Here is a 23,459-nt window from a genome sequence, read left to right as displayed (position 1 = left end):
ATAACACCCTTAACACCACTAGGAACTGAAAGAAAAGTGTCCCATCCTCAGTTTTAAACCAACACCTGTCAGGCACTGATTATTCTTTGGATGTGATTACAAATGAATTTCCATTCAGGGGTACAGAAATCAGGTGCGTAGAACCAGCGCTGTGAGGACTCCGCAGCTGCACCCGTTAGAAAGGATTGTTTTATTTAATTTAAAAAAAAGTTATGACATATGGACTAAAAGAGACCTGCCTAAAATGAATATTTCACTCCAAAACAAGTAGATATTTTAGTCTTATCAGAGGGATTTCAGAAGTCCCCTGGGTTCCCTTCCCTCACCAAGCTCTCAGGTACCGTGGTATGCTACATTATTATGACAGGGTGAAAAAAAGGAAATGAAGGTAAAAAAAACATTTATGCTTCCTCTAGTTGGGATTAATTTCTGAGGTTAGCATGCAGATATGACCCGAATACAAGCTGTACTTCGAATTTGCTGTGTGATAACTAACTATGCTGAAATGCTGCTGTTTGCATACAACTCCTGAGAGGGTTCTTATTATGCAAAAACGAAGACGTGAGAACGCTGACGAAAATCTGCGAGTCATTTATCAAACACTGACCTGGAATGAATATTAAGAAAAACCTCTTTTATATGCAAATGCTTAATACGATTGAGTTTAATCATGACTTTCCTTTCTCAGGACCGATGAGTTGTGCATGTACTGTGCTCTGTAAGATAGAATCTTACATATCTCACTCACAAAAAAATCCAGTTGTTTTGTCAATGGTTGCTCTGGGAACACACAGCATTGAAAATGAGCCTTTTCTTATTATTTTACTCACCTGTGAGACTATCCATAAAGCCTGTTCTGTCTGCCCACCTGCTGATCACTGGAGTAAAATCTGGTTTACACGGACCAAGTACTTTCATTCTCTCAACAAGACAAACTCAAAGTATAATTGATTTCTCCAATGGATTTTCTAATGAGTATCTACTGTTACTCTAGTTGCTAAAGTACTCACTAGTGTTTGTGTTCCAACAAAATACAAATTGGTTTATTTACCGTCCAACTTCACAATGAGCTACAAACTGGGGAAAAGTAACGTGAAAAAAAAACATCAACGTCCACAGAGTTAGAAATATTGGGCTCCAAACTGGCAGATAGACAAATATATGTTCCACATGGCCACTTGAGAATACACAGAATTTAAATCAAAGCAACAGAGTGGCTTTATTTTAAGAAATTTTCAAGAATTTTGCATAATAATAAAGGGCCACATGTTGGACTTAGTGACTAAGCACTAAGCCTAGTGCACTAAGCATTGCCCACAAAAACAAACCCAAGTGAGGTGCCTTAGGAATGTCCAACTGAAAGCAGGGACCAGGTTGACAAGGTCTGCTAAGACTGAATGAAAGACTTGAACTCCATGTATGAAATAGAGTACTGTATAACAGCATTAACAAACATATATTAATTCATCTCACCAGTTAATTACATATATAATAAGACATTACAAAAGTGGCATAGGACTAGATCTTCACTACTTTTCAAAGTCTTTCTTATAAGAGGCCTCTAAACCCTGCAGTTTTTCACCATTGCCCTTTTTACTCAGAATGTTCAGAACAAGAATGAAATATCTTTACACTTGGTAGTTAAACAGAAAGCTCATGAACCTCATAATGTCCCTTAAATAAGCAAAAATTCTCACTTTTACTTAGTAAAGTAATAATTTAAAATTCAAAGTCATAATTTAAAACTAACTTATAAGAGCATAAGGGACACCTAAACTTAACAGATATTGGAATAAACTGTTGAATGTAGACTGACCAGCAAGGCTGATAGGTATTATTTGGTTTAGCATTTCTAATGGCCAATAATTAATAATAATTGTCTAATTCTCAAAATCCTACATAATAGACTGGAAAAAATCTTTCTGACTATCCAAAAGATATCTACAATTTTTATCTAATGTGGCATAAGACATTTGCTGCATGATTTTATAGGAAACCATTTTAATGGTCTTTATTTATCATTTTTAAATATTATTTCAAAGAAAAGGGTTTAAAAAAAGCGAGGAAAAAGATTTTTTTTAAGAAACAGTTAAGACTGTTCAATGACAGCACTGTAGTTACAAGTCAAGTTATGTAGGAAATCCAAAATTCAAACGAAAGGTTGAGAGAGGTTGAGAGTTTTCAGTGGTTACATCTCACAAGGAGTAGAGGGGGGTTACTGGAAGGACCCCACTGATTTCAAACAGGACTGGCAGGTGGGACTCAGGGAAGGCTCTTCCCATCCATCCCACCAGAAGTCACAAGAATCACAAATGAAATCACAGCCAAGCTGAACTAACCAACAGAGGGCAGCTGACTCACAGTTGTAGGGAATCCCTGTTCCTGATGAAACCCACAGTAAAACTCCTGTGCCATCAACGAAATCCAAACTGATGTCAAAACTTTTTACCTGAAATCTAGAATGCCAGGATTGGACAAAGTGTTGCTAGTGAAAATAGCGAGTGTTTTCAAATAATAAAGATATTTGAGAAAGGAGGAGATAAACTTACTGAAGTTCAAATCAGTGAGTGCTCTGTCTCAAGCCAGCCACCTCTGCTATCACTACAAAAATTGAATTTTGCATAATATATTCATTCTTCAATAGTAACTCATATGGAGAAAAAAAAATCTGTTTTCATAATGCATGCTGATTATAAGTTTAATTAAGGAAAAAACACAGCAGTAACCTACCAACTAAAGAAAATGATCACCCAATGACCAAACTATAACAAAACACTAAAACTGGTTGGTTTATTGTTTTGACAACAGCATGTGGTTCAGCACTAGAGCCAAATTAATCCTCCATTAAAACCTAAATAACCATTTTAAGCCTGCTTTTTAAATTATTAAAGTGTGGCTAACATCTGTTCATTGTGAAACCACGACTGAGTCTCATCCTTTTTAAAATTAATCTGTAACTCTAAAAAAACATGTAGACTATATTTGCCATCAAACTATAATTGATGCTGGGTAAACTTTATTAAGTGCACTAATATTCAATTATCTTTGATTCTGAGTTTGAAGTCCAAAGTCAATCTGGAACATCTGAGACACCATGATGGGCCACATCTGTTAGTGACTCCAAGGGCTCACAAAATGCTCCCTTCATAAAAGGATGCAAGTTTCCTGGTTAAGTTACAATATGAGAAACAGCTGAGTCAAAAATAATATAAATTATAGGCGGATTAAAAGCCCTCATAACTTTTAATTAAGCAATAAATCACACCAGACTGCACAGGACTGCTGATTTATGCACTCTGCAAGTGAGAAGCAGTAAATAGAATGAGACAGGACAGAATATACATCTTATTGGAGAAGAAGAATTTATCCTTTGGTGTTTCATTCATATATAAAAATCTGCTCACCTTTAATATTCCTACTGTTGGATATAACCTGCAACATATTTATAACTCAAAGACGTGCCACAATCTATAGATAATGAGGAAGGATTAGCTGAATTTGTGTTACTCATATTTACAACTCTCTTTTCTTGGTGCCCCTGCTAAAACAAAGACTTCAGGAAGCAGGGAGAGCCCCAGACAGGTGTACAGGGGAGACATCTTTAATTTCTCCCTTCTCTCCCCAAAGACATCAGCACGTGACTGGAATGAATTTCGAGTTTGGGAAAACAGCCCTTGCAAACAACAGCCCTCCCTGACACGGGGGTTGTATCTGACAACCACTCAGAAAGCTGTAATTGGGCCTTGAAATCTGAAATCTCTAAGTGGTTTACATTCCAGCCAGCAATCTGGGAATGTTGATGGTCCTGATGCTGTCACTTAAGAAAGATGCAAAATTCATGTATTCAACTTGGGGTTCAAATGGACACATTTAGCTGACGGCAAGTCCAGCTCTATCCTTCCAGTCATGAGAGGGGAGATCAAGAGAAATAGAGAAGGTCATTTGCACTTTTATTCTGCTGTCTTGGAGGAAGAAACCAATTAAACAACCTAAAAAGAAAATAAAGCCCATTCCTGAATCTATCAATCAGCTACAGAGCACAAAACAAAGGGAACCCAACAAATGAAATGGTTATAATTCCTGAGAAACGGCCACAAGAAACGTCTGCACCAGAAAAAATATTAACACTTGTTAAGTATTAATCAAGGAGAACTGCTGTAGACAGAACAACACAGCAATATTAAATACTTTAAAAAGAGGCAAGACCAGGGTTATTTTAAAGATCAGGGTCATTTTAACGACCATTATGCAAGTGGTGCCTGAGAGTTCCTGGGCTGCTCAGGAGCTCTGACAGATGAATTCACACAGCACATACATCTTCATGTCTGTTCTCCCTCTTTGAGCAGCAACTTCATTTCCAATTATTCTCTCTTATTCATAAAGGAGAGTCAGAAGAGTAGGAATTTTCTGCTCTGAATGCTCAGGGTATGTTCACAGCACACAGGTGAGTCAGACCACGTTTAGCAAACTCCTATTCCTCTTAGGAATAAAGCCATTCACTGAAATGCACTCACCTTTAAACTGGGGACACACAGAGTCTGCTACATATTTATAAGAAAATTCAGTCCTTCTAAAGACACTGCTGTCCACTGAGAAAATTAAAAAAGTGATCAAAATCTTCATTAGTAACCAAGTTAGAGCTGCATACCTAGCCAAGAGAATGCAGACGACCCCCATATCAGGACCTGCATGAGACAAATCCAGACTGCTATTTGACTGGCCAAAGGACATATGAGATACTCTGTCCTGAGGAGAGGAAACTCACGTCTTTACTGCAGTCTTCCCAACATCAGAGCTGGGAGCAGACTGCCATCACATTCTTTCTCAAAGAGCTTCCCAGAACAGCCTCGCACTGGTTTCTGATGGGAGCAGATGCTAAATCAGGCCAGAGCCAGCACCTAATTTACCAAATCGAGCCAACCCAACCTTTGTTCATGTTGGATGCTCTCCCAGCATGATTCTGATTCACACACCAGCTCCCTGGATTGGACAGATCTGGGCTGCCTTCTGCTTAAAGCCCTCCTGTGTCCAGCATCTTGGCAATATCTTGTTGCATTCACACTTCAAAAAGTTTTGAAGTCATTATGTGGCAGGTTCTTAGAATATTAAATTACTGTCATGAATTTCCTTGACTTGACTTAGAATCTATTTTAGAAGAAATTTCCACATTCATGTCTTCCATCATAGCAAACAGTGCTTTGCAATCAACAAGATCATATTTTGGAAATTAATTTTGTACAGAAAGGAGTTATAAAAGAGAGTAAAGGAAAGGAAAATGTGTCAAAATGTTCATTTAACTTGCCAAAAGCAAGAGAAGGGATACTTCTGTGTAATTCACTCTCTCTGAGGACTTAGTCACATGTGATAAAATGCATGCCAAATAACTGTTTGTCACATCTTCTACCATATGAAAAGGTGAAGACGTACCAACATTTTCTATTCGGAATATTCTTGGGTTTGTACCAATTAGAACAGAAGCCAGGGCCCTATTTTAACTGTTATGCAGCATCTCCCCTTCCTTAATGATTGCAAACCTAAAACTGAGAACAAATTGCACTGCAAAACAGCAGAAAAGAAACAGAAAGCTTTTTAAAAGGAGGAAGAAGCGGAAAAAACCACCCAAGATTAAATCTGCTGCCAAGGAATAGCCAAGGCATCAATCCTTCGTGTTCTCCTGCTCCTAAGACAAAGACAAGCAAGAGTAAGTTCAGCCTCAGTGTTAGACGCTGTCACGCTGATTTATGACACGCACTGTGTGCTGGTCCTCCAACGTGACATATTGTCCACGAGAGATTCAGCACAAACCAGACTTCTTGCTTAAAAAAATATTGCCCAAAACCAATTGAACTGCAGTTCCTTAGGTGAAATGCTAATGCTTTCTCCACTGGGCCACCCGACCGTCTATGGCTGATTTTCCATTTAATTCCATCTTCTCTGCAGAGAAATCAACAGGACAAAGCACTTTGGGTATAATTCCTGTCTTTCGCTGTATTTTGCAGTATGCTGTTGTATTAAACAATAAATATTCCTTTCAACAACAAATGTAGGAACTATATTTGAATCAGAAATAATTATGGGTACATTCTCAGTTCCAGAGATGCAAACATATCAATTTCTTTAACAGCAAAAATTCCTGCTCTGATACATATTTCATTAAGAACTTAGTAGTGGCTGTACCAGGCAGAAAAAAATGTAGTTTAACCAATTAGCACAAGGTTGCTTATTTTTGTGGATTCAAAAGTAATTCCGGGAAGCAGACTGGCATCGTAACATGTTTAACTTCACAAAGTGCAAATGTTCTCTCACAATTGCAGAAAAACAGCATTACGCCATATATCAAGTTTCTTTGTTATTGGAGAGAAATTTAAAGAAGTTATTTAGAAAAAAAAAAAAAGCCAAGTGAATAATACTGTTGAAGTTGTTAAAGGGCTCCATTTTTGCAAGGCTAAAGCTTTTCATGAGTGGCAATAGCGAAAATATGTTTATACGACTCTTTATTCAACAGAAAACCTGCAGGAGAAATGAAAATCAAGTGTGGATAGTTATTGAAGCTGAATATAAATTTAATATATACCCGGAATTAGAGCAGACACTACAGGGTTATCATCCTGAAGGATAAAATGGGAAGTAGCTGTATTTCCCTTAGGAAGCGAAGTAACACCCACCCACATATTGGACTCCCAGACACTCTCTTCAGGCAGGTGAGATAGTGCTCAGACACAGACTTGGCTGCTACTTTTGCTCACTTAACCAACTAAATTACTGTCTAGTATAAAAACTTTCAGTCACAGCAAGAAAAGTGTAAGGGAAACAGGAGGTTCTCGCTATTTTTTGACACTGAAAATTCTCCCACATTAGTGTAGCAGGCAAAAAAACTTGTCATTTTTATGATACTGTAAAACTGCACTAAAATCAGAGGAAAAATGTGTTTTGTGCTGTAATTCCTTCCTTTAAGGCAGAGTGGGAGGAAATCAGACCTTCTGAAGGTAAAACTGAGATTAAAGATAGGATTTTTTTTCCCAGAAGTTGCACATGAAGCAAATGATTGTTGATAGAGCCAGAGGAAAATGTAAGTCAGATGTTTCCCTGCATGGTACAGGATGGGATCTTACACAGCCAATGGACTGATACAGCAGAACTGGGCTCAGAAATAAACTACTGGCAGCTGAAATCTATGAGAGGAAGAGATTCTGAGTGCCTCAAAAAAATGCAGTGACTTTTGCTGACAATTAGAAATCTGTATTATAAAAGAAGTGATTTAAGCAGGAGCTATTTATAGCTATTACACTGATAATGATATTCTTGAAGACCAATTTCTAATACTGGAAGGTGAGGGTTATACATGCAACTCACCAGCCAGGGACTGCATGTCAGCTAATTCAGTGACAGCAATTAAAGGTGTTGGCTCCAAACTTAGCTTCTAAAACAAGAGTCTAAAAGTTTTGAAAGCTTTCATACAACACATGTATCTATACATATGTATGGATAAAAGATATATTGATGCAAAGGAAGATTATGACCATCAAAACAAAACATGAAAATAAACTCTTCTGTAGTCAGACACAGGCAAAATTATGAAAATAAAAACTATTTTAATAATCCACAGACACATAAGAGACAAAGATAAATGGAAGAGGTTGCAAATATTTTGCAAGTAAGTAAGGACAAGAACATAAACTGAAGGAAAGCAGGTAAAATACAGTGTTAAATGTTGTTTACTCTGAAACTTTACTGGATACAAAATTATTGCTTTGAGAACAGTTACCTACCTAAAAAAGGGAACCTTGTTTAATTGCAGTGCCCTGGGATAAGCCATGCTATGCTGCTCTTCCTTTGGCAGAGTTTCCCTGACAAGGTCTAAGGGCATTTTTGGATCACAGAAACTTACCTTGCCAAATGTGAGCCCAAAATTGCCCAGAGAAATGGCTACTCAATGTGAGTAAGACAAACTTTAGCCTGCATACTACTGTGTTGGTTTTCTTTGAGGATTTACTTGAGGAATTAGAGTATGAAAAGCTCTGGAAACATCTTTAAAAAAGGCCTTTCCTGAACAGACCTTTCCTAACATGACCAGTTAGAAAAGGGGAAAGATCACACACACACACACACACACTCCCACCACACACCTCTCCACCTCCAGCCCAAGCCCAGCTCTGCCTCCAAGAGACAGTGACTTCCACAGTCCACCCAACCTTGTACATTCCAGTGGTGAGTTTTAAGAGCCAATAATTTTGTAAGATTTTCATTTTTGAAAACAAATTTGTCACATTTTTTGCCGATCAAAATAAAATTTGTTTTTTTCAGAAGTGCAAGTAGGGCTAAACCAGTCACTTTCCATGAAAAGGTTCCAGAAATTCACACACCTTCACACCTGCTTCTGAGAGAACTGGTCTGTAAATGCACCACTGCCCACTCCTTTTCCTTTTCCTTAAACTCCTGTATGCAATTTCAGGGGAAGTACTTGCAATTCTAATGTGCAAAGTGTCTGTATTTCTCATATTCTAGAGTGAACAGCGGAAAATGTCATTAAGAATAAAATATTCATTTTAATGAAAGCAGTAAGTTTACATTCTAAATACATTACATCTTTTTCCTGCTATGCCTGCCATAACAAATACTCCCAATCCTTTAAAAATGTTTGCTTAAATATATACAGCATATATAAAGGGGATAAGCTACTTGCTGTGATATTTGTCCTTTAGCAGGACTGGGTAAGAGAGAGAGGGGGAGGAAGGAGAAGGAGGGAATATCTTGACAAGAATATGTATGAGAGCAATCAATAAAAAAATAATCCCTGGAATTCATGAGTCTTGAAAATAAGATGCATTTTCTTGTAGTAATCCTAAAAACCTATAAAAGAATGTTCAAGCAATAAACCCCCCTTAACTCATATTTAACCTTTCATCATGTAGAACTACATATTAAATAGCTTAGCAACTGCATGCTGTGTAAGTGCATTCAAATAGGAGCAGAAATAGAAAAATGTAAATGCTACACCTCTTTTAACATGCACTGCACAGCCAAGAACATCTGCCAGCTGACCCCCTAATCCAATCGGCTGTTCAGAAGCAATCACATCCTCAGATAAGAGCTGCACAGCTCCTACATGCAAAGCCCATTTTCTTTAAGAGATGGAGCAAAATGTAGTTAGCCAGCTCTCCAACGATTTTCGAACAGAGGTACAAGGCGAAAGTAATTCCGCAAATTACACGGAGCTGCATTAAAATACTGTCATCTCTCCCGCCAAATATTGTAATTTATCCCTTAATTTCACAGGGCAACAGCACAGACAGAGTTTAGGGCTGAAGTGACTACACCAAATCGAGTGATTGTATCAGAATACCAAGCGCAGACAGCCCACACAAATGTTTGTCACTTCTATCAGGAAATAACCTGGAATAAAATCTGGGGCTCAACCTAGTCCATTGACTATAATGAGAAGGAGAAATGAAAAAAAAGCTGAATTAATTCTCCTAACTCTCAGTTAACTTCTCACATCTACTGCAAAAAGAGTGGGCTGCCTGAGGGGTTCCACAGGCAGATGAAGACATTTAAAGAATGGCTTCAAGATACTCCACAAGAGTCAAAACCTCCATGGAATTAAGAGCATAAACCCCATGGAACATTATGCAGTAATAGGACGTGTCATTATTTCTGCATTCCTGCTAAAAAGTTCTGTCCTAAATACACAAGCAAGCTGCAGTACACTGACCAAACTGACTCCAGGAGGACAGTCTTTCATGGAACAGTTTATGTGACTCAAATAACTACTTATATGCATAAAATAAATTGTTTGATCATGCAAACTGCCTGTCTCTCCAAAGCAGTAGCTTTGCTAAGTATCTGTATTGGCAGAGCCCTGGACATGGTAAGAAAGAATTGACAGAACAGTGTTTCAAGTAACATTCTCTGCAGTTAAATTTATGTCAAATATTTGAAAGGCATTGAAAAAAACGACATACAGGGGTCTGCCAGAAAGCCTAGACAACACCCTGCACAAGGAGAAGGTGAAAAGATTACATGGTTTAATAAAAAAACCACACAAACTGACTGAGGGATTTAATTATAAGACACTGGAAAAATGGAGGGTTCTCCAAAGTAATTGATTAAACAATAGCAAGACCCAACTTCAGAAGTAATAATAATAAAAAAAAAAAATACTACAAATACTGGAGGAAATAATAAGAAAATCATAAGCGGATTCTATTGGCACCTGGAGGAATTCATTATTGGTTCAAAGTTATCTCAAGTCTTATCAACTGCATAAAGCACAATATAACACAGTATCCAGTGAAAAGTAAAACTCAGCACCGTGGTGATTTTGCTTTCCCATGTCTGATATCGAACAAAAGCAAGTATTTACTGCAGGTACCTAATCCAGATTATATAAAATAATGAGGATGTCACATTTTTATACCTAATGAATCCAGAGAGCTTTGCTCTAGGGTTTAAACACTGCCCAGACCAGAGGAAAGAGCAGACAATCTGCCTGGCAGCGGATTAACGATATGTGTCCAGCTTAGCTAAACAGCAGTGCCATCAGCTAATTTCATTTACCATCTGGGCAGACAACTTGTACATGTTGCAGCGTGCCCAAGGACCTCGGTGTGTTACATCTGGGCTGGAAGTCTAATTCCAGTGGGTGCAGAGCAAAACTCCTTCTGAACTGCACAAAGAATTGAGAAGTGTTGGGAGAGCCGATGAATGGAATGACAGACACAATGTGTGTGTGTGTGCATATCTAACTGCACATACATATATATGTATGAAAACACACTTTTCTTATTAGCACAAGTTCTTCTTATCGTAAAAGTTCCTATATATATGTGTATATATATATATATAAATATATATATATATGATCAATCCTATAAATCTAAACTGGAAAGATATAATCCATTTGTGTGTTAACCAGCTAGAAACAGCTTCTGTTCTACCCTAAAAAACTCCAACTCACGGGTAAAGAAACAAACCCCCCCCAAAAAAAACCCCAAAAACCAAACAAAAACCCCCCAAACCCTAAAGACGTGAAGTCACAAACCTTAATGCAATTCTACTACAGTGTCACTCCTACAGCCTTTAACAGAAAGCCTCTAATGAATTCAGTGGGTTTTAGATCACGACATGTGGTCCTGGTAAAGAGGCAAAAAGCACCAACCACGTTTATATTAATACCAGCCATGGCACTTTGCAAGCACTATGCACCGATATACTGTACAAAGACATAACTTCCAAGTTTAAACAGCTTCTTTCCTTTAATATCTTCTGAAAGGCTTTTGAAACTAGCAACTCTAATGTGTGTGGGAATAGGTAACACATGATAGCAATAAGTTTGCTTTTAATGGAAAGTCTGCTGTGTCTATGGTTAACAAACCCCAGTATCTTTTCATTACAAAGGAGCTTATTGTTACCATACGACTTACTGTGGGATTTCACTTTGCCTCTCTGGTGATCTGTCTGATCTATTAAGGAAAGCACTGAGCTATGGACAACATACACTTTATTGCAGTTTTATACTTTCGTAGTCCCTGCTGCTTCTGTCAGCCTACTTCCGATGAATAGTAACAAGGAAAAAGAAAAAGAAAGGATTAAAAAAAAAAAGGGAGTATTTACCAAGTTTCTCACAGGGAAAAAAAATTAACTGTGAACAAAATGAGGCAAGTTCATAACGAGGAAGTGGTGCTGCATCCCAGGACACGACTCCTACAGCAAAGGTTGTGCAGAAAAACAGCTGGATCCACCAGCTCTGGCACCTACCAACCACTACATAAATAAATCTCTGTGTGAATACCATTGAAGTACTTCTACACGACACATATTTTATACATATACATATTCATAACATATATATGAAGTTCCTTCAGCATGACTGTTTCTGCCCTATTAATTAATTTTCATGGCTGAATCTGAAATATAGGACAGGGAAAACTAAACAGTACTTCATCAGTGTTAATTAGTATTGAGAATTAATCAGCAAATGTAGGAAATCACTATTCACTTTGCAGAAACACATACAGCATTAAGTAGCATTTAAATAGATGCTGATCTTTCTTTAAGAGTAGCAATTTAAAGATTATCTTCCTCTGATGGGATATTTCAATATTGAATATACAGAGATTAATGTTCAAGGGAACTGGTGCTGTGTTGAAGGGAAATGTTGCTAAAAATAGCAATATATATTTAACAAATGTTTCTACAGCAACCATAGTCTCAGAAAGAATGAAAAGGTTTTAAAATAGCCATGACATCTGAGTTCTCTGATGTCTACACACTGCCCAGGTGGGATTATTAATCCAGGGCTTCCGGTGCTCTGGGAGATAATAATTTTTTCATGTAAGAAGTACGTTGTTTCAGATCAAATTCTGAGCATCTCTCCTTCAATTCTTAAGAAGTTCAAGGATTGCCTACAAAATGTCACACAAGGTGTGGTCCCAGAGGTACCTCCTGTTTTTAATTTCTTCACCAGCACAGTACCTTTGGATCACAATTCAAAACACAGCAAGCCCAGAGGGATTTCTGTGGGCTGTTTCAACACCACTCACCTGATTCTTGAGATCCAGCTTTGGGCAGGGACGGCCTCCATTGTACGGCTTCTCCTTGAGCCACTTGGATCGGACTTTCACCCCCGGGCCACAGGAAGAGCTGCAAGGAGACCAACTGGACCAATCGCTTAGTTTGCAATCAAACGGGCAAGGGACCGTGCAAGGTTCTTCAACGTAACCTAAACCAAAAATGTGAGACAGGTTTTAATCACCGCGACCGATGAACTCCGACCCTCTGATGGGATCTGTGCAATCACCACAAAACGAGAACTCCTGAAAGAGAAGACATTTGGCACACTGACAACGCCATCCCAGCACGAGGTTATGGCATTAAAGACCAGCAGCGACTTAAATTAATTTCTACTTGGTTTAGTCCAATAAAGGCAGTGATAAAACTCACTGATGTAAAGGACACACACTGGTGAAAGTAACTGATGTGAAGCTGGTGGTCACCAATATGTGGTGGTTATCTTCCCTATGAGACTGTGGCCATACTAAATTCTGGACAACCAAGTGCACAGCCCAGTCCCATACTCCTATAGTAGGACACTAGTCACCTCCAGAGCTGGTACAGGCAGGAGTCAGACAGAGGCTCTCTTCCCAGCAGAGGGAAGCAGAGGATGTTGGAGGCAACAGAGTTCTTCTCTTGGCAGCTCCCACAAGATGTGTGAGGGACCTGCCTGCCAGTTGGAGCAGTGTGGAATCCATTCTTTGGAGAAACAGATGAAACCTGCATCCCACATCTTACTAGTAATTCTCTTTGTACACCTTTCTAACTGCTTTGCTTATTATGGGTTTCATAAATGGCATTTTAAAGTTCTGCTTTCACCTTAACCTGGTTTGACATAAAAGTCCTCAGAAGATCATCACCTCTTAAAATCACAATACCAGGCATCTGCAGTAGCAACACCTTCTGAATTAAAACCCAAGAGGTTCCTCCATGAAGGCACAACCCCACAGCTGTTTTAGGAGCTGGCATATGGGAAGAGAGATTTTGCAGAGCCTAGCCTGGCTGTGGAGCTCTTGGTGTGCAGAAAGGCAGTGGAGGGTGGCCAAACCCTGAAGATCTCCAGGGAATTACTAGCACCAGTCTTGGGTTGGCAGTGTGGAATAATTCCTGCACCTTCCTGCTTACCATGCTGCATTCATTCTCCTCCAGTTCCTATTATCTGCTTGTCATGTCTGTATGTATTATTTTAATTTAAACAAAAAAGAGATTTCATGTTAGACCATGAAAGGCAGTGGCTGCTCAGATTAGCCTTTATTAGAGGCAGCTTCGTCCCTCTGACAGCTGTGGCAATGATGGTCATGGAAATAACTGAATTTCATCCCTACCACATACATTTCTGATGTTTCTCATTTTTATGCCCTTCCTTTCTCTTTGGTTTTCATCACACAAACACTCCCTCTCTATTCCTTACCCACAGAATACCAAACTAGCTCATTTCATGACTCTTTTAGGAAGGGTTTCCCCACTCTATCCAGGTGACAGTCACTGCAGCATGGAGGGAAAAAACACCCAAACAACAAAATCCAACCCAGCAGCAGCTGCTGCCCAAAACCCTCAGACAACAGCTCCTGACAACCAAGAAACACCAGCGCTGAGGCACAGGGATTATTCTGGTTCAGAGCTGGATTTACTAGCCAAACTATGCCTGAACTGCTACTCACTCCAACCAGGACTGTATTACAGCCAGAGCATCCACCCACAACAACAACACGCTGCCTCACTGCCACTCTTGACACTGAAGTCAGCACCAAGAAAGGTTCCAGGCTTATTTAGGCATCCATTCCCCGGAAAATATCTCCCTTCCAGAAGTAGAAGAAATACTGATGTTGCTTTTGTAAACAGTGCCTTAAAAATCGCTGGTAGCAGCAGCAGTTCCCTCCTTCAGCTGGGTGATGCTCCATTTCTCCTCTCATGATGCTCAGTGATGGTGCTGTTCCCTCTCTCTTTACAGCGGCCGCCCCGCAGCCTGACAGCTGCAATCACTTCCCCCGTAACTCACGCTGTAACTCTTCCCTGGAACTGCAGACCCGCTCCCATACAGTGTGCTCTGGTTTTCTTTGCCACCTCTGATCTCTGTGTGCTGCAGTGCCTTTTCATTTGCAGCTCCAAAGCCACTGGAATTGGGCATCTTAATTATTTCCTACTGAATCTGCTGAAGTAGTGTTCCCATGTTTTAGACATTTCAGCTTTGCATGCTTTGTGTGTTCACTTCGGTGAGATGACACCCATGCACAGACATACACAAATATTTCCAAAACAGACTCGCTTTTTTCCCCCAAAATAAAACTCCCAAATATCCCACTAATATTCTATTCCATCTGCTTTGGTTGCCACTCAAAGTAATTCATAATACATTATGATAAGTAAAAGAAATTTTCTCATGATAGATTTATGAGAAGCATTTCTTAGGCAGTTCTCCAAAGAGTTCTGTTCCACCACCGTATGAAATATCATTTTTCCTTGGGCTGTGTGACAGCCTGGGTAATTAACTCTCAACAGAAACAAAGAAAGTGCCTTGTTTCAAAGTAGAATTAGTCAGAGGGGTTATCAACTTATCAGAGAAGGCAAAATGGGCTAAGTCTTTTGGCAGTTCGAGATCTAACTCTATAATAAAAAAAACATAAGACAAAAAAGAAAGGAATACAAAAAAAAATAAGGAAGATTAAGGAAAAGTTATAATAAACCATCTTTCTCAGATATAAGAAATAAGTTTTTTACAACAGGGGTGGTAAAACACTGGCACAGGTTGCCCAGAGAAGCTGTGGATGCCCCATTCCTGGAAATATTCAAGGCCAGGTTGGATAGAGCTGGGAGCAACTTAGTCTAGCTCACTGCAGGAGGCTGGACATGGTGATCTTTAAAAGGTCCCTCCTAACACAAACTATTCTATGACATTATGGAAATTAAAGAAACCTATTGTATTCCATCCCCAGGAAGTGCTGTGAGTTATCCCTCAGCGAACCACAGGATTTCTGAAGACATCCTGTTTCTCAGGGACCAGCTCATTCCTTTTTGAGTTTTCCTCACCCATATTTTTAAGCTACATTAAGTATAAACAAACAGTGGCCAGCTAATAGAGCATTAAATTTCCATACTGCCCAGAGGAAGTCAATTCCCCATACTGAACAAAGCTACAGAATCAAATCGGGATCATAACTTTCCTCCAGGCTCTTCTCACAGACTGCCATTACTCTTCCATCAATCACGTGAGGTTAATTCCAGGCTGAGATACTCATAGAGCAGAGATTTCACTCAACCAAAACTTTCCTCCAAAAACATTCCTGTGATGTACCCTCTCTGTTCAGATAGAGAATGCCTTTATGGCTATCTTTTTATGATAATTAGTAAATAACTTGTACTCAGCTCATCCATTGCTGGTGAGAACAGGGTATTTGTTTTTCTCTGAAGGAGCCAAGCAATGACTTGTTGTTGTCAGGGGGCTAAAAAGACCCACAGTAATCCTAGTTTTGGCATGCCCAGAAAACTTGTAGTATTGGCACAGTGCACAATACAAAGCAAACAAAAAACCCCAAGGGAGACATGCTATTAAAACAATCCATTAATAAAGAATTCTATGTTCAGGTTATTATCAAGAGAAATATTCTTACCATAACAAAATATGAATAAAGGAGCATAAACATATTTCTGAGCTACTGTTGCTCGGCCTGGGGAGACTAACTCAAGGCTGAGTTTACACAGCTGGTTTTGTCAGTGTCATCCTCACACTTCTCACTCATCTATCACATCCCCCATTTTTCTCTCCTCTGCAGAACCTGTTACCAAAAACTTAAGTTTCTAAAATCTTCTGCAGAAAAAGATGTTCTGTTCTCCACAGCCCTGCTCCGCCTGCTTTCCATGTGTTTTTAGATTATTTCTTGAAGCCTCCTTTAACTTCTTTTTTTTTCATTATTATTACTTGTCAAAATTTCAAACACTGTTAAAATAAAGCTCATTTAATTAAGACAGAGCAGATGAGAGCCTCTGTCCTACCTAAACCAACAGCAGGTACCTGAACACCACAGAGCTGGAGCTGCACACACAGATGTCACAGGAGGCAGTGGCAGGAACACCAGCATATTTAAGTAGATATTTTGAAAAATACTCCTGGGAATTGGCAGAAAAAATTGATGTGGATGATCAAACAAGCCTTTTCTATGCTTAAGTGCTATTGTTTTTCTACTGAGACACTGTCAATGTAATGGGATGAACAAATGCATTTACCCAGGCTGCACAGTTAATTTTACTATGATTTATTCATAAGAACAATGTGCTTGTTGCTGAAGAAGCCACAAATGGAGTCTCCTCTCTGAAGTGTCTGTAACAAACAAAGCACCCACAGATTACACAGGATGTACTGGGAAGGCTGGAACACACAATGTAGCAGCCACTGCTCATCTCCCTTCTCCTGTGCAACCCAGAGCCAAAGCAATGGCAGGTGGATGAACAAAGTGAGGACAATGGTTTAGCAGGAGTCACAGAATCACAGATTGGTTTGGGTTGGAAGGGACCTTAAAGACCATCTCATTCCAAACCCTGTCATGGACAGGGACACCTTGCACCAGACCAGGTTGCTCCAAGCCCCGTCCAACCTGGCCTTGAACACTTCCAGGGATGGGGTAGCCACAGTTTCTCTGGGCAACCTCCAACGTCAGAGGTTAAGGTACAAATACATGGTGCAAAAACTGTAATTGTCTCATTTTTTCAGCACAACCCAGGAGAGGCAAGGCAAGAGGAGGCAGCTGGAGGATGGGCTGGGGGTGTCAGTGATGCAGAAGGACAAAGAGGCTGTGGATGGCACAGCAGCACCACGGGGGTAGGTTTGTAGCAGCACCATTTCTTTCCCATGTACACAAGACACTGATGTGTCACAGCAGCACAGCCAGCGAGGGGCTGCAGTGTCCTTCCATGTCCCCTCCACAGGCACAAATGGGAGAAGTAGGAGATTAGTAGGTTTACAAGCTAACATAAGACACTGGCATCCACCTGACTCTTGCATTTCCAAAAGATAAATTTGCTGTGGGTATAAGGTCTGCACAGAGCGTTAAACAACAGTGCCAACAGCATTCCAAGAGGCCGACTTAAAAGTGATGCGAAAATAAACAACATTTCTCCAGCAGCTTTGAAAACAGATGCACCTCTAATTGAATTGGCTTTAAACTCATTTGTATCCTCTCTAACATATTTCATGGTTTCAATTAACAAACTTCTAGCGGTTCTACCCTTGTTAGTAAACCTTGAGGTGGTTCATAAAACTCAAGGTCATTACTTGAGAGGGACAATTCTGTGCATCACCGCAGCTGCCACTGGTAATAACACTGCTAATTTCCCCTGGAGTCTGTGGGACAGGACAGATCACCCTCTAACAAACAAGGGAGCAGCAGAGTGGACAGTGACACAGAAGAAATGTTTCTAATTACACACACCAAAGGTAGAGGGGAAAAAAAATTGATTCATTATGCAATTAATATTTACATTCGTTTGGTTACTGACTGTGAAGTATCATAGAATAACACCAGTAAATCCATACAGGACTAAAAATTTAATAGCTAAAGGCTCTATAAGGGAGATCTGGTGGACCACAGCACTCGGTGGGCCACATTCTGTTCAGCTGAAGCTTTGGGATCACCTACAAAGAAAAGGTCTTGTTTTAACTCACGTTAAAACTCAGCATGCAGCACAGACTGAAGTTAAAAGACTTAACTCCACCAGCTGATCATAGTTCTATGGCTGAGGCTTTCCCAATGTGCCATGAATAAGGCAGCCACTGGCCATGGGCCACCCAGCATGACTGAAGGCTCCAGTACCTTGTGACATACAAGGGGAGCACCTCATCCTAAGCAATCTTGGTTCAAAACCTAAATTCTGCTTCAAGGGAGAAAACTATTAACTGAAGGGAACTAAGCAGAATAAGTCTGTGAGTCTTGAAGTTGCTAACAACTTGAGTTGCAGCTGAAAAGGATGTAATCTTGCCACAGAACAAATGTTTAATCTTCTTTCTATTATAGTGTGCAAGGATTTGAGAGATTTTATGCAATATTAGTTTGCTGAGAAATTTAAGAGATAATCTAATGAATACATTCAGTGAAGGCATAGCCAAAAAACCCAGCTAAAATAACTTTCACATCAAATGTTTTGCAAAGCTTAAATAATGGACCCTTCGCTAATTTATTCCCACTTGCTCAACAAAGAGGCACGTGCTCATGTTATCTTGTAGCAGACTGATTAGAGATTCTAAATAGACCAGAGAGGACTTGTAAAAAAGGCTGGTAAGTTTAACTCAACATTATTGTTATTGAAATTCATCCAAAGGTTGGTTTTATTGCTCAATTTCACAGTCTCTATAAATCCCTACGAGGTAGTTGGGTTGGTGCTGACTTTGCACTATGATTCCTAATTTCCTTTGATTTTGCATTACGGTTTTCTTCCCTAAAGAACTTGCAAGCTTATGCTTTGAGTTACACACAAACAATACTAGCTGATATATTTAACCTTTTAACTCAATAAGGAAATCTCCATTAATTAGCACATTCCCTGTAACAGATTGCAGAACAAGCTGAGAACTCTTCCGGAGAAGGAGGCTCGTCTGCTGCCTTCAGAGTGCAAATAAATAAAGCAAATAAATAGGACCTCACAGTGTACATTTATCTCATAGGGAACTTTTGATGCAGGAGGGCAGAAATCCACAGCACAAATCTGTCCAGGCTCCAAAACCAACTGTGGGAATGATTCTCCCTTCTCCCAGGGCTGCTCCCCCACAGCAAAGGGCTGCTTGGGAGCCCTGATGTCTTAACAAAGTCCTTACTCAAATAAAAAATCATCCACTGGGATCAATAGCAGTTAGGGGAGTAGCTCAGCTGTGTTTTTCTATCTACTTTGCTCATCACTCTGCCACTGTGAAAATCATCTGCTTTGTCCAAACAAAACTGAGTAGCTTTTTTTTTTCCTTATCAGTGTTGTCATCATCTGTATATCAGGAAAGAAACTCGGCCCACTGGACTTTATTATGGATTGTTTAGCATATATATTTTTTTCAGGCTACTCCATTCACAGTAAAAGCAGGTTTTTAAAATAAACTTGAGATTGTGTTTATTTTTTATGGTGATGATGAGATTTATATAAGAAAACAAGACCTTTTTTATCGGCTGCACACCTTCAGCAGTACATCACAGAGACAATTAAACTGTCCACAGACCATCAAATTCCCCCTTTCTCCTACACCTGACTTCTCTCAGAGGCCCGATTGCACAGCAGCTCTGAAAATAGATGTGCACTGCAGAGTGCTCTGAAGATCAATATAGACTTGGGCAATTTGGACCAGGCAGGAAACACCTTCCAGAGCCAAGGGTCCATCACTGGGAGAAAGCTGCCGCCAAATGTCACCAAAAATATCTACCCCCCTCAGTAAATCTTGTACAACCTGAAGGTCAATGGTTTCAGGCTCTGCTGGAGCACACTAAGAAACTCAATTTCAGAGTTTGGGGCCCTCCATGGAGAGCATCTTTTTGCCAGTTTCTAAAGTCACGACATTAGGCACTGTCAACACAATATGCCACCTAATTTCAGCTGCCAAGATGTGACCCCAAGACACAGACAAGCCTCATTTAGACAACTTGCCTCGGACAACAACGTGACAGTTTCCATTCCACAGAATGGGAACTGCTGATGCATCTCCTGTATCCTGATAATTAGCACGTATTGTGCAGTATAATACTGCTCTTATTTCAGACAAAACAAACCACCAGATGACAGTGCAGAAGACAGGAACACTAATTAGACCAATGTGCAATTAATATTTTAAAGAACGCTCATAACAACATGAAAATAACCCAACTTTTTTTCCCTTTAAATGTACATTCCTAGTTCTTCAATTTACAAACTTGAGAGGTTTTACCAGGTGCGAGGGCGTCTGTTCACAAGCAGGTCACAAAGGCACTGGAAAGGCAGGGGCAGGTTCTGAGCCTGCAGTGACCTCCACAGCCCCCTCCCAGTGTCACAGGAGGTGAATGACACAGTGACCCCTCACTGTCACAGGAGGCAAGTGACACAGTGACCCCCAAAATCAATACCCTTAAATCAATACACTGCCTCAATTCCTTCTCCTCTCATCAACATTAACTGAGAAACCCACTTTAATTACACCAATGCACACTTTAATTACACCAATGCAGCTTTAAGGATGCCACTAACCATTACCAGCATTAGGAAGACCTTTCCCAAATGCCAGGCCCCACCTGTTTGGATAAGGAGTTTCACTCCTCCTATTAGAGGTCACCCTGCTGCAGAAGCAGGAATGCAAAGGCATCTGACCTTCTTAAATAAAGCTGTACTATAAAAAACATCTGATGGAAACAGGATTTTAAGAAAGGGAACAGTCCTGGTTTTCCACAGCTCAGGCACGGAGAGACCAGCGACTCATTTAGATGATGGAAAACCTTGAGAGGGAAACAGGACGTTTTTGTGACGTTAGCAGGCCCCAGTACAGAGTATTGATGTACTGAATTCCTGATAGACTTTTGTTTCAATTTTGCAGTGTGACTTTGAGCTCTCTGGTTGTGTAGCTCAATCTCCTGTGCTGGAGGACTTCAGTGAATTCAGAAACAGAAAGCGATGCAATCTTGTTAAATAATGACATTTTTAATGGTCACCCCTTCATGTTACCAAACACAAATGAGATCCAAGATTTCACAGTGGGAATCTCTGTAGTGAGGAATATTAGAAGATTTGCAAACCAGGCTCTCAGTAATTTAATTTGCACCATCCTCATTTGCAAACCTTGGAGGAACAGAGAGCTATCAAAGTATATCTCAGACCCAGGCATGGAGTAAGGTAGGACAAATGCTCAGTTACTCATCAATATCACAGGGATAATCCTTAGAGCAGACTGAGCTGAGGTTTAATTTCACTTCTATTTCCTAGTTCAGGCTCATTTCCTCGCATCTTCTGAATTCACCTGTCGCTGTATTTCTCAGTTGGTCTCCCAAACTCTGTGATCATGCAGACTACATGAGGTACCTTACAGAGATGTCCACTATGTGCCCATCTACCCCTGCCATGCTAATTCTACTTCTGTATAAAGTCCTCCATCAAACTCATCGCTGCCCATTTTATTCAGACATTGGCCTGTGTCCAAAACCTGGAATTCTTATTTTTATAGGATCCTTGTCCCATACAAGTAGAAACACAAGAAGTTGCTTCCAAAAATCTTCAGGATATGGCAAGACACGAAAACCTTTAATGCTCACTGCTGTGCACTACAACATCTACAGCTCTACCCAGGGGTAAAGATACGGAACTGTCACTTTCCTCTCAAAAATGATTTGTCATCCATTTATTTGACTGAAAGTCGCTCAAACAGGTTAAAAAACATTGCAAAAAAACCACGTAAGACATGAGAGGAATCCTGTGAATTACCACCAGTACATGTCACTTCCCAGTACAGCTACACGTCTCAAAAGGATCACGAAGCTCTCCATGAGCGGTAGAAGTGTAGAGGTCTTAAGACCAGAGTACATAATTCATGAACAGGACTAGGCTAAAAGGTTATTTCTTCATACTTCCAATATAACGTATTAAATGGAATGACACATAGGGAGAGAAAAATGTTAATTCTATCTTTGTATGGTAACATTTTATTACAGCCTTGCTTCATAACAGGCTGTATTTGTGACAAATGTGTTATTAAGGCAGAAGAGATGGGCCACATTTCAAAGAGATTCTCTTTCCATAGCCCACTGCAGGAGTCAGGGCAGGAGATCACCCACTGCATTAACTTGCTCTCACAGCTCTCCTAAACCTCCCATAGACTATTTCTACACTGAGTTACAACTTCTACACTAGAAACATTCCCAACTCCCATGGAAGAGCTTTAATCAATCTGTCAAAAACTGACTGAGCCTAATAATAGAAAGCAAATGGAAGGAACATGAGCAAGGGTGGGCAGAGGTGGTCCAGCAAGAGGAGGCTAAGGGTGAGTGTCAAACAAGAGAAAGTCTGTTTGAGGTCAGTAAAAAACCATTCCTCCACACAGTCTGGTACGGCTGCCTCTTCAAAAGGGTCATTTTATGGAATGCAGCAAAAAGAATAAAAGAAATTTGGGCAAAAAGATAAGCAATAAAGATTTGTATTTAAAGCCAAGGAATAACAAGAGACATCACTATGACTAAATGCAGCACTTACAGAGGATGCTGCTCAAATAGCCAATTCTCTAAATGTTTCCCTGTAAGATGCATGTTTCCTTCCTGTAAGAAGATAAAGACCTAGAAGAATGTGCATTTCTACGTACTAACGCCTCAGGGGAAGTCCTATCTTGCTTTAAATAAGCTTCTTTGGTAGCCAGTTTGACCCATTCAGAAATAACTTTTTTGATGGCTGTTTATCTTTGATACTGTTGCCAGGAAAACACAGAGAACTCAATGTCTGAGCACTTGTCCTGTGATCCAATTTCATTTGATAAGTCTTTTAACATCCCTAAAGGAAGAAACACGGCCAAGTTTTCTTATGGTGAACAGATCTGGGGGGGAGAGGGAAAGAAAGGAAAAGATACAGAATAAATCAATGTTCTTTGAGCACTGTTATGAGAGCAATATGTAAAAATCCTGTAGTCAAACAAGAAATGGAGGGTAGGTCCTTCCTGGGCTCTGTGTCTGTGCTTACAGCTCCCCTGGCAGCCACAGCTGTAATTAAAAGTGTCACCACATACCCAAGGAGACATGTAGAAATGTCAGAGAGAGTCCAGAGGAGAACCCAGCCAGGATTTCAGGGCTAAATTAAGAAACTATTTAGCTGTGAGAGAGCAGGAAACCAGTCAAAGGTGGCCATGGCTTTGAAGAGCCCTGAAATGGGGACTCAAGGGTAGGACAGTCCTGTCTGCAGCTGGCAACACCTTTTAGCTACTCTAATTCCCATGC

The 23,459-nt window shown here is 40.0% G+C and overlaps 1 protein-coding gene across 5 annotated transcripts in view; it reads right to left on the bottom strand.

Moving 5' to 3' along the window:
* THSD7B (thrombospondin type 1 domain containing 7B) overlaps window positions 1–23,459 on the bottom strand; it is a 512,613-nt gene that overhangs the window by 74,341 nt on the left and 414,813 nt on the right. For all 5 annotated transcript variants that reach the window (XM_051810239.1, XM_051810241.1, XM_051810240.1 and 2 more), the window contains one exon: window positions 12,543–12,721. In XM_051810239.1, coding sequence (XP_051666199.1) covers window positions 12,543–12,721 — 179 coding nt within the window. The remainder of the gene's footprint in view (window positions 1–12,542; window positions 12,722–23,459) is intronic.

Source organism: Manacus candei, unplaced genomic scaffold, assembly GCF_025592945.1.
Source record: "Manacus candei isolate 608988 ecotype Guabito, Panama unplaced genomic scaffold, ASM2559294v1 h1tg000077l, whole genome shotgun sequence".
NCBI lineage: Eukaryota > Metazoa > Chordata > Aves > Passeriformes > Pipridae > Manacus > Manacus candei.
This window is presented reverse-complemented; position numbering and strand designations above follow the sequence as displayed.